This window comes from Ostrinia nubilalis, chromosome 8 (genome assembly GCF_963855985.1).
Source record: "Ostrinia nubilalis chromosome 8, ilOstNubi1.1, whole genome shotgun sequence".
Taxonomy (NCBI): Eukaryota; Metazoa; Arthropoda; class Insecta; order Lepidoptera; family Crambidae; genus Ostrinia; species Ostrinia nubilalis.
In genome coordinates, this window is record NC_087095.1 from 13424355 (window position 1) to 13436143 (window position 11789).

Below are 11789 nucleotides of genomic sequence, written 5' to 3' on the forward strand. Positions count from 1 at the left end.
TTCTGTGTTACCCACTCGACAGGAAACTTGTTCGCAGACGGATTTTCGGTGGGAATTTTTTGCGAATGCAAACTATTCCGAACGAGTGTGCTTGCCTGACGATATCATAAAACCTAAAACATAGGTGCTTACTGCTTACCTTACCACTTCAGGGGTCGATGATAATTTTAATTTGAGTACCTAGTTCAAGTTTTTATTAATTAAAAAGTACGTAAGCACAATACTCGTACTTACTTTCAAAATAGGGCGCGGCGCACTCTTTGTTACGCTTCTTCATTAAAAGTAATTATTTCTATGGTTTTCTATGCACTATTGAAATTGTTAATAACGCGTGCAACTATTCGTAGTAGAACCTCCTCCTCCTCTACCCTCTTTCGTATACAACTAATGAGGGCTATCGTTTTAGCGCTCACAAGTTAGCGCCACTGTAGAGTAAGGTCCTGTCACTTGCTAGTAGCGAAGACAGTGGCACCCACTGGTGAGCGCTAAAGTGGTAGGGGGACTATCGCATTCGCATTTGCACTCATCAAGATGGCGCCACTGTAGAGTAAGGTCCTGTCAATCGCCAGGGGTGCCAACTGTTAAGTATAAAAACGATAGCCCTCATTGGGCGGCGCGGACCTTCCGGAATTTAATTTCATTTTTTTTAAAGTGTTCTGCATTTTGTAGTAGGTTAGACAAAATTAAATACTCTTTTAAGTGTTCGTGAAAGTCAACGCCACCTCATGCCCAGTTATGTGCCACATCTTTGCTTTAAACTGCATTTTATCATGTCATGCAGTGTCATGCAATAAATTAATTTCAAACTTTTTACTTGACACTGGCTGAATGTCCAAATCCAAAACGAACAAAAAAGTAAAACTGTCAGTGTCAAATATGTCAAATTAATTGACATTGTCGGTTCACGGAGATGTAAACAACAGTGTTGCCAGAAGGTTACTTTTGTAACCTTTTAGGTTACTTTTGAACTGCATTGGTTACTTTTAGGTTACACTAATGAAAAGGTTAATTTTAGGTGATTTTTCAGAAATTGTAGAATTAACTTTTACAGGTTATACAGTAAAAATATTAATAGTGACAATTTAAAAATTATGTCATAAACTGCATTTAAACATGAATTTGATTTATTATTTGTTAAAGACAATGAGTTTTAGCAAATGTTTTTTTGATAATAAAACGCAAATCCATGAAACGGTTTTATACGACCGGTCACTTTTCGGTCTTCATGGAATGGTCAAAATTTCGAATTTAACCATCCATGAACAACCTTACACAATCGCTCCGCACCCCCCCCCCCCCCCGTATGAAGGTTACTTTTTATTCAAAAAGGTTACATTTTTTTATATATCTGGTAATTTCTGACAAGACCCGACTGGCAACACTGGTAAACAAACTATCGATTTTTATTTTTTCCTACTTTGAGTGTTCTTGTGAATGATAATTACAAAATGATGGATCAGGAGACCGCTAGAAAGCTTCTCGTTGAAGGTGGTACCTTCGTCTTCCTTGGCGTACCAGAAGAGACGCAATTTGGGATTGATATGCAATGCTGGAACACTGAAGAGGATTTCCGCGGTATAAAGATGATTCCTCCGGGATTACACTACATACACTATTCGGCTGTAAGCAAAGGCACTGGGGATGTGTCGCCAAGGTAGGAAATAACTGTAGAAAATCTTATTTACAAAAGTAAACGCTCACGACAATCTACCAGTTGTAGGCAAATGTAGGTTATTTTCAAACGAAAGTAATGAAAGCCTACGGTTATTTTAGTTCCCTAAAAACAATACTCGGTAAATGTTTTCCATAGCCATAACATCTGACTACAGAACTGATTCTTTTACAGGTCCGGTTTCATGCATTATTTCCAACAGAAAGAGTTTGTCGTGAAGATGTGGGATAAAAAGGCTGAGGATATAAGCAAAGAAGAAATAAGTGACGAAAGCATTCAACGTCTCAAAGACAATCTCTTCAATATTGATCAACACTTGGCGCCATACCCTTATGAAATATGGCAAAAGTGGAAACTACTTACAACACATATTACAGGTAAATAAATACAAAAGAGATTTCATTTCACCTACTCTTTAGATTTCATTTTGTTGCATCTGAGAAACTGTTTTTATCAGAAATTTTAGAGTACTAGAACAATCTTATTCTTTTATGATTATGATCCATGAACATATTATAAAAGAAAGTCGTGTTAGTTACTTCACTTATAACTCAAGAACGGCTGAACCGATTTAGCTGAAAATTGTCAGGGAGGTAGTTTAGAGCCAGGAGAAGGACATAGGATACTTTTTATCCCGTTCGAAATAAAAAAAAAGTCTGCTTATTTATTGCCATTAAGGCGGAACAAAGTTCGCCGGGTCAGCTAGTATATTAATGAAAACTGTTTCTTAAAAATTTCAGCTGAACTCGCAGCAAAACTTTCCCCTGAATGTGGAATAATCCGGTCTGCCGTTGAGCTCATGAGCATGACAGATGAGGAGAGACCACGAGGTGCAAAAGGAAAGGTTCCGGAACAAATGGAAAGTCAAGAAGAGAACAGTGAGGAGTCGCCACCACCCAGCGACCCACAGGAAGGCTGTTCTACTTCTGGCCAGTCCGATGCTAAAAGGTTCAAGAGACTCTCCAATGAAGAAAAACTTAACGCTATGTTACCAAACTTAAAACCCACGCCAGGTAACATAAGTACTAGTTACTATTTTAAAAAATATTTATTTGTCAGGATAAAATTTTCTCTTAAGTCTGCGGGCACGAAACTGGCGACTGCGGAGCGGCGACAATGCATACAACAACATAGACAAAATATGGTGACGCACATCGCCGCCGCTTCGCCCCGCCATCGCTCGGCCGTCACCAGTTTCGTGTCCGCAGAATTACACACAGTGGCGTAGCTAGGTAACCAAGGGTCCTGGAGCAAATAAAAAAATGGGACCCCACTGCTACAACCCTTTTATTAATCTAAGTACAACCCACAGAAAGAATTTAGGGAATTCCCTAGTTATAACTTTCGAATTAATTTCTCTTTATTTATTTTGAAAATGGGAGAAATTTTCAAAATAGTTCAATTGAGATTTTCTGGTAAGGATTCGGGGACCCCTTGAGCTTGGGGGCCCCGGGGCACCGCCCCGCCTAGCCCCTTAGTAGCTACGCCCCTGCTTACACATTACATACTGAAACTCGCACTACTTGCAGGCACATCCCTACGATTCACGGAGATACCACGTGACAAATTCCCGCCAGGATCCACACCAGAGGAGATCACTAAACATTATTTGGACCAGTCGTATACCTTGGAACTCATGATAGCCGAGCATGAAGAGTGAGTATTATTAGCTTCAGCATAAAGCAAGTATGAAGTCTTCATACTTTGTGAGCATTTTATTATTTGAAGCAGACGACAGACTTACACTTAGTAAACATTGCTTTAAAGACTACCGCCTAACCCTAATACCAATTAACGATTAATAGCATTACAACTACATTTTAAATTTTTATAATTTTTCTTCAAATACCCAAATTTACAATATACTCTCTTTTTTTAGACCATTACATATTGTTGGAGAACTTCAGTTTGCTTACCTGTGCTTCTTGATTGGCCATTCTCTTGATGCATTTGAACATTGGAAGAACCTAGTCATACTCTTCTGCTCTTGCGACGATGCCTTAAACAATCACAAGAATCTATTTTTCCATTTTGTCAAAACACTGGAAAGTCAAATAGATGAAATGCCCGAGGAGTTTTTAACTGACATAGTCATGAACAAAAATCTTGTGTACAAAAAGTTGAGGGAGTTTTTCAGGACAGTGTACACAAGCAATATTGAAGGCAGATTTCTGAACCTTATAAATGACTTCAAACATGGTTTGACTGAGAAGTTTCAATGGGATTTCACAGAATTAGATGCAGATGAGGATGATGAAAGGCCGGTTGTGGTAAAATTGGCTGAAAGTGTAGATGTTTAAACATATTAAAACCAAAATAGTGCCCAAATTTTATGATGTAAAGGATGAAATCCTATGTTTTAGATGTGTATTGTGTACTATGTACATTTTATCTATTTTCTTAAATCTTTTACTAATAATTCTAGGACATAAGAAATATAACATTTAACTTTTTTTTTTTCAATACTTCTTTATATCAACTAAGTACTTAGATAGTATTCAATCAAATAATGTGATACCTTACCTGCATGCAATATTCACTGACCATTCACAAAGCAATAATATTTAAAATCTTTTACTATGTATCTCAGTATTTTTATGAATTATTGTACAAAATGATAATTATTAATGCAAATAAACTACACATAAACGTAAAATTCATTTATTTTATGAATACCCTTATAATTATAAGTCACCGATAACAGTAATTAATACTAAAACAATATTTGTTTATTTCTTCTTCTTGAATTGCTTCTTTGCCAGTTTTTGCGTATTCCTATTTTCGAACTTCGACTTCTTAGGTGGAACAGGCATGTCTGAAAATTAATGTACATAATGTAAAACATAGGTACAGAATACCATGCCTATAAGTACAACACAAGTTCCTATAACTTAATACTATTTATTCTATGAAACTTACTTATGCTAGGCCTTCGTTGTGGCATCTTTTTTTTGTCCTCATTTTTTATTTGTTTTGCTGCTTTTGCTACAGGACCTTTTGTAGGGATGTGCTTTATTTTTTTGGGAGGCTCCTCTTCACTGAAACAAAATTATTTGAAACATTAATATGAATACTATGTACTTAATGTTGCAATGCCTAGGGTTCATGTTATGGGAATTATAGGTTATGTTTATAATAATAAAAAAAGTAAAATAAAAATATGTATGAACTTTTGTTTACCAACATGAAGCAATAATGAACATTTGAATTCAAATAATAACCCTGTAGCTGCCAGCGACCACAATAAAAAACGTCTTCGAATAGAAACAATGAATGTTTGCAGCCAAAGCCACAAGCAACTTTCTGCACAGAAACACCACATTATCATCATAGAAACAGGAATGTGGCCCTGACAAGAGCCGTTGCGTAGCTCTGAGAAGAGCTGTTTTGTTGTGGTCGCTGGTGGCTACAACCCTCTTTACTGACAGAAATTTACACACATGTTGAACAGTAGGTAGTTAAAAATGGTATCCCGTTCTAAAGTCACTTAAACCAGTGTTCAAGCCAGGTATAACTTTTAGGGAGTAACAATATCTACAACATACCTATCAGATTCCTCAAGGTCATCTGCTTCATCAGAATCATCACTGCCATCAGAATCATCACCACTCACATCACCTAGCATTTTCTCAAACTCGTCTGAATCAAAAGCGTATGAACTGTCACTGTCTTCACCAGATTCTTCTTGAATTTTTATAAAGTTTTCAACAGGTTTGACGCCAGATTCCTTGAGTTTTTTCTCTTTCTGATTCTGTTGTTTTATATCAACTTTAACTTCTGGTTTAGGTTTCTTTGATTTTTTAGGTTTTTCTTCAACCTTTGCAGTGATTTCCGGTTTCACATTCGATTTATCGCTTTTGTTTTGGTTAACCAGTTTTTTCTTGTCTTTCTTTACATCAGCAGTTTGTTTATTAGTGTCTTTCGGCTTAACTTCTTTCTTTTCATTGTCCAGCTGAAAAAGAAAGATAATAAAGAAATAAGTATTGTGTATTGTCGATGATACTGAATAAACATTTTTTCTTTCTTTCAAATAGCTACATATTGAATACATACAAGATATTGCATGACAGATGATTCAAGGATGCTTTGTTTGATTGTATGATGATATTATGGTATTTTAAATAACTAAAGATTGGTGATCAATTCTAACCATTTGAAATACATCCTACAAAAATAATATCAAAAAATAAGAAGTAAGTAGGTATCATTGAGGCACTTGAAAAAAATACAAGTAACGTTATTTCTGCTCTTTGGACCACAAGAATATTTTGTATCCCTTTCTAGCAACTTGTTTTACCTTTCTTTTTACAGCTTTATCCTCCTGTTTCACTACTGGGCTTGAAAGCAGCTGCAGAAGACTTTCAGGTACATCTACAGGCTCAAATTTGTACTCAATGCCCAAAGCCTTCAACTTATTCTTCTGTTTTGTTAAACTGAAAAGAACATTTGAAGATTATAACTAATAAATGATAAATAAATAAAACATTTATTCTTATATCTTAGGGTTACAAATTAGGTGTGGACTTCCTCTATTAAGTACATAAGCACCTGTGTCAGAGAAAGCCGCTCTTCCATAGCATAGCATTGTAAAAAAACCTTGGTAGGGTCAGGGTGCAGTAAACATTTCAAAGCAAAAGAAAAATAACTTTGACTCAGAAAATAACATAAAAATACCATGTCCATAAAACAAGCTTTCTGGCACTTTCACAATCTCTATTGTTAGTAATTTTTTAGGGATGGGAATTCAACAATATTATTTAAGTACAGTTTTTTTATAAGTACATAAAACTTAAGAAACTACTCACGTTGATAGAAGTTTTTTGGCTTTTTTCAGTTCACCTTGTTCATCTTTGTTAGCATTGTGAATCTGAAAAACATTAACAAATGAATATAGCGTAAAAAAAATATTACAAAAATGTATTTAAAAAATATATTTTATCTACATTTTCAAATGTTTTTCTCTCTACATTTAGCAAGGTCAGCTAAAGTTTAATAAAAAATACCTTTTTTTGTTTCAGTCTTGCTTCACTGCCAGGATTAAAAGTGGAACTCCAAAATTTCCTTCTAGCATGAATTCTCTGCTTTTCTGGTGGGATATATGCAGCTGTAAAGATGAAAATATTTAGCAAGCATATTTTTTACAGAACTTATAATGGAATCTACTAATGCTGTGGTTACATGCAATCCACAGAACATCTATCAGACTATCAGTTTTTTATTATTATTTCATTGTTATTAGCTATGTTACGGTCAAAGTGATAAATGTGAAAATTATGAATAATCGCCGGTTATTATGAATAATCACCGCATGATTTGGTAAATGTGATTAATATGAGGTCATTTATGTGTGTATAAAACTAAATAGGCGGCTTAGGGGTGGCCCGAGGGCCACCCCCGCCGCACCTTAACCTATTTTTCACTTTAAATCAAAACATTATGTTATGGGTATCATGGAAAAGTAATATTATGCAATAAACATTTCAACTTCATTATGCCAAATTATATTAATATATGATATCAAAACTTTCAAAAATTTTGGCTGTACACGAGCACGTATACAAGATGTTGTTCTCTTTTATGATATTTGTTAGTACTAAGGTTGAATTATTAAATAATCACTGTTAAATGTTATTAATTTATCACTTTTACCGTGAATGTCGGTAATTATTCATAATAACCGGTTATTATTCATAATTTTCAATTTATCACATTAACCGTAACAGCTATACCAAACTTAAATTTTAGTTTATTCAGTATAGACATAACTTTTATACTAGTTTATACCTTTAATAAGCCTCTTTCCCATGAGATAGTTGTTCATAGTTTCCGCCACTATCTCAGCAACAGCCGTGTCCTTGAATTCCACAAAAGCGAATCCCTTGGAATGTCCTGTGCGTTTCGATCTGATCACTCTTACGTTGGTAACCACTCCAAACTGTTTGAAGTATTGAGTCATCTCATTCTGGAAATTAGAAAGCAAAACAAAAAAATACCATTAGTATTTAGTATTAAGATTAAATTTTAATGATAATAATAAGATCTTTTCATACGGTCTTTTCAAACAACAAAAACGAGTAGTTACATAGTAAATAAATACTACCATTGATGTATCCATGTATAATTTCACTTATTGTTGATGTTTAAATAAATACCACACTAACCTCATAAAAACCATGTGGTATATGACCCAAGTAAACAAGGCCCCTTTGTGGTCCCTTCTTCTTTTTCTTGGCTTTACCATCCTGTGGCTTCACCACTTCTTTCTCATCATTCTTCTACAATTAAATAATGAAAATAAATAAAAATGTACACAACATAACCTATACTGCACCGCATTGTCACAGTAAAAATGTTACCTTTATGAGATTTTTAATTCCTTTTATAGATTTTACAAACTGTTTTTGTTTGCTGGAATCTAAAGCTACAATCTCTTCCATAGTGAAATTAATAAATCTTCTAAAATCCAAGTTAAACGTAAGGAAAGAACACCAAAAGAACACGCAAAAGCAAATGAATCATAGAGAAAAGTAATACATGATTGAATGAAATCAATCGATTTGACAGCTGACCTGTTTGACATATTTTTTTTTCTATTTTTCACGGCTTTGGACATAAAACAGATAAAAAAAACTTAACCCTCAAATTGAGCTAAAACATGAGCTCACTTTTTTAGTTTTCAAACGGTAAAATAGTAGAGGAAGAGAAATCGTCATTTTTGTTTTGACGTTTCTTTCTTGTTTGGGGTTATCTTGCTATGCTTTTGTTGTTTTTTTACCGTTAAAATGTACATACATTACAGAAAACAATTCAAATAAGTTAGTAAAAAAGTGTGTAAGCATATTATTGAATCGATACATGAGCAAAAGTGCCTAATTATGTCTACTGGAACGATAAATAACTACATTCAATTTGTGGAACGGGTTTTCCGAACTTGCCAAGGCGAAACCCTCGGAAAACTGCTCTCCTTGAGAGATGGACATGTAGCAAACAGAAACCTACGATCTAGCGACATCGCTTCATTAGTAGAAGGCAACTGTGTGGCGCCTCTCGATGAAATAATTATAGCACATCTTTCGTGTGTAAAAGTAAGTGTTACTTAGTGAAACGGTAAATCTGAGACTATGAACATAACTCAATAATCATAATGTCTAAATTTACAGGCACTGTACATGAGAAATTATGATGAAGCGTATGAGCACCAGACAGCTTGTGTGGCATCGGTAGTGAGGCTGGTCCAAGCACAACAAGGCGAGAACTGGATTCTGCCACTTCTATATGCTGTCAGTTTGGACTTGAGGCTAGTTGCTTTGAAAACAGAAGCTGTTAATCGTAAGGATACCTTTATATTACTGTCTAACCTACAAAACTTCTATTATTATTTATTTTATCAAATAATTCATTCATATTTATTTATCTTTTGCAGCCACCAATGGAAAGACTTTGGAAAAGGCCGCAGATAGTCTTCTGGCTGGTTTCAGAGTGTGTGTCGGAGACACAAGGACAAATGAGCCATATACCAAAAAAATTGGCATGCTGACTATTGTCAACCAACTGCTGAAGGTTTATTTTTACATTAATAAAATACATTTGTGTAAGCCACTGATTAGAGCTATAGACTCCACAAATTTGAAGGAGCCCTTTCCACTAGCCCAGCGAATTACGTACAAGTACTTTGTTGGCAGAAAGGCCATGTTTGATTCTGACTACCGCTCAGCTGATGAGCACCTGTCTTTTGCATTCCAAAACTGCCACAGGAAAAGTATAAAGAACAAAAAGCAGATATTGACTTATCTGGTGCCTGTGAAAATGTTGCTTGGATTTATGCCAACCAAAAGAGTAGTATGCAAGTATGATCTGGCACTGTTTTGGGACTTGGCCTGTGCGGTGAAGAATGGAAACTTGCGAGGCATTGACCAAGTAATGGAGGAACACGAGAGCTTCTTCATCCAGGCTGGTATCTATTTAATTGTTGAGAAACTGAAGATTTCTGCTTATAGAAATCTCTTCCGGAGGGTGTATTTAGCAGAAAACTCCCACCAGATTGAAATAGCCAGCTTCCAAGCTGCTTTGCAGATAATGGGCCATGATGATGTGGATGCTGATGAGACACAATGCATTGTGGCCAATCTAATTTACGATGGGAAAATAAAAGGGTATATTTCATACCAGCATCAGAAAGTTGTGGTTAGTAAACAAAGTGCATTCCCAGCGTTGACCTCATTATACTAAACTTTGTAGATTAAGTAACTTTTGTATGAACCTTCCCATAAATAAAAAACCAATCACAAACTTTTTTATTAAATCCACAATATATTTCAAAGAATAATATAAATATAATAAATTTTGCCCATCACTAACATAGCATTATATCCAACAATGCTGCATATATTTTTAAGTCTTACAGTTAAAACGTCTGTGATTCTAATAGAAAGACACAATCTAATCTATTTTTACAGCGATGTCCCTTATAAAATACACAGTTTAAAGTTTGTATGAAGTTGAAAATTGAAAGGCTGCAGTGATGTGCAATGCTGTTCATCTGTTGTTATCTGTGATTGATCTTGCTACAGTATATTTTAAGCTAATTCAAATATCTTTTGCATCATGCATTTGATTTTTAGATATGTTTCAGTGCAACATTTGATATGCATTTAACATATTACTCTAAGCTCTTGTGTAAATTTTCTTTTGTTAGGAAGACATTTCACTTTTTTATAACATAAAAAGATCTAATTGCACATCACCACATTTGAAAATTTATTTGGTAGAAAAATATTACGAAATATTTGACTAGCTATTCATATATTCTTTTATTTTTATATATTTTCTTATATTAAACACTTACTAGCTAACATGTTTCTTCTACATGTCGTTAAATGAAGATCTAAACAGGGATAAATACTGTTAAAATACACTGAAATGTTCCTAAAAGCTTAATATAAAGGCTCTGTATACATATACTTGAAAAGACAATTATATTTTGTTCTACTATAAACTACTAACTAAAAATAACATTTTTTGCCACACTAATCAATGATAGTTTATTATAGATGTCAATATTTACATGCTTTTTACTCTGTATTGTAAAGTGCCTATTATTTTCAATTCTACTACTAACCAATTTACTTACTACAGGAATTGGGAATAGTTTTAGAAATTGAAATTGGTCACATCATCTGTGCGATTTTTTTTTATCCCATCTGTTTTCATAGTTTGTACCACTCTATTACTGCATGCTGTACTGTTACATCACACACATACCTAAGTGGCAGTTAAATATGCTGACAACTATAATAAATTGTCAATAAAATCTTATACATTTCATAATATGAAAGCATTGAATGAAACATTAAAATGTACTAAAACAACACTATAAAATACATTTTGCCTACAATCAGTTAAATACAATTAAATATGTTTATCAGAATAAAAATGCAAATTAGATAGATACATCACAATTTGTACTGCATAGCTATAATTATGTGTAACTGACTTACTTACACACTATTGTATATTAGCAATGGAAGGAATAAAATAAATTGTGGAATAAATTTTGTTTTGGAGAAGTTTGTTAATGGAAATGCTTAGGTAGGTACACAGTATAATAATGTAGTAGATATAAAATATAGATATTCACTAGTCATGTAGACATGATACTAAGATCCAACGCGATTCCGTGCCTTTTCCATTACATCTAAATCAATCCAGCCTTCGACTTGCCTATCACTAATTTCAGCAGTATTATGTCCACATAAGAGCGAAAATCCAATAACATTCATCCCACAGTCGCCTTTGCGTTAATCATTATTTCTCAATAATATGGAAACCTAGTATAATCGTACTTGATACAATAGAGTCTATTACTACTATGGTCTATTGAATAGACCATAGTAGACTTGAAGAATTAACCAAGATTAATATTTCTCTACCATAAACTGTATTTAACATTGTCTTACTTGAGAATTTCTCCTATAACGATATTTAATCACATTTTAATACTTTATGATAAATCTCAAATAAAAATATAGGTATAGGTTTATTTTAATAACAATATGGATAGTAGAGTCATATTCTATGTAAATAATATTGATTCATCTAAATTACCTCATTTTGTTTT

General features: G+C 34.0%; 3 protein-coding genes across 4 annotated transcripts; 2 read left to right on the top strand and 1 right to left on the bottom strand.

Moving 5' to 3' along the window:
• Positions 1 to 1390: 1390 nt before the first annotated feature.
• LOC135074246 (protein AAR2 homolog) lies at positions 1391 to 3972 on the top strand. Its single transcript, XM_063968535.1, has 5 exons — positions 1391 to 1654; positions 1847 to 2049; positions 2413 to 2685; positions 3202 to 3328; positions 3552 to 3972. Exons 1-5 carry the CDS (start codon positions 1449 to 1451, stop codon positions 3970 to 3972), a joined length of 1230 nt encoding a protein of 409 aa, XP_063824605.1. The 5' UTR covers positions 1391 to 1448.
• A 345-nt stretch (positions 3973 to 4317) lies between these two features.
• On the bottom strand, positions 4318 to 8188 carry LOC135073990 (MKI67 FHA domain-interacting nucleolar phosphoprotein-like). 2 transcript variants are annotated; one of them, XM_063968275.1, is made up of 9 exons: positions 8029 to 8188; positions 7834 to 7947; positions 7457 to 7634; positions 6676 to 6776; positions 6478 to 6539; positions 5970 to 6105; positions 5218 to 5624; positions 4592 to 4710; positions 4318 to 4487 (listed from the first exon to the last, which is right to left on the bottom strand). In XM_063968275.1, exons 1-9 carry the CDS (start codon positions 8107 to 8109, stop codon positions 4402 to 4404), a joined length of 1284 nt encoding a protein of 427 aa, XP_063824345.1. In that variant the 5' UTR covers positions 8110 to 8188; the 3' UTR covers positions 4318 to 4401. The 2 variants fall into 2 exon arrangements, with proteins under 2 accessions (XP_063824345.1, XP_063824346.1); XM_063968276.1 differs by having other exon boundaries at positions 4465 to 4535; positions 4571 to 4710.
• A 213-nt stretch (positions 8189 to 8401) lies between these two features.
• On the top strand, positions 8402 to 11230 carry LOC135073983 (PCI domain-containing protein 2 homolog). The gene is made up of 3 exons (XM_063968266.1): positions 8402 to 8757; positions 8833 to 9001; positions 9096 to 11230. The coding sequence occupies exons 1-3, from the start codon at positions 8548 to 8550 to the stop codon at positions 9899 to 9901; spliced, it is 1185 nt and encodes a 394-aa protein (XP_063824336.1). The 5' UTR covers positions 8402 to 8547; the 3' UTR covers positions 9902 to 11230.
• Positions 11231 to 11789: the final 559 nt, after the last annotated feature.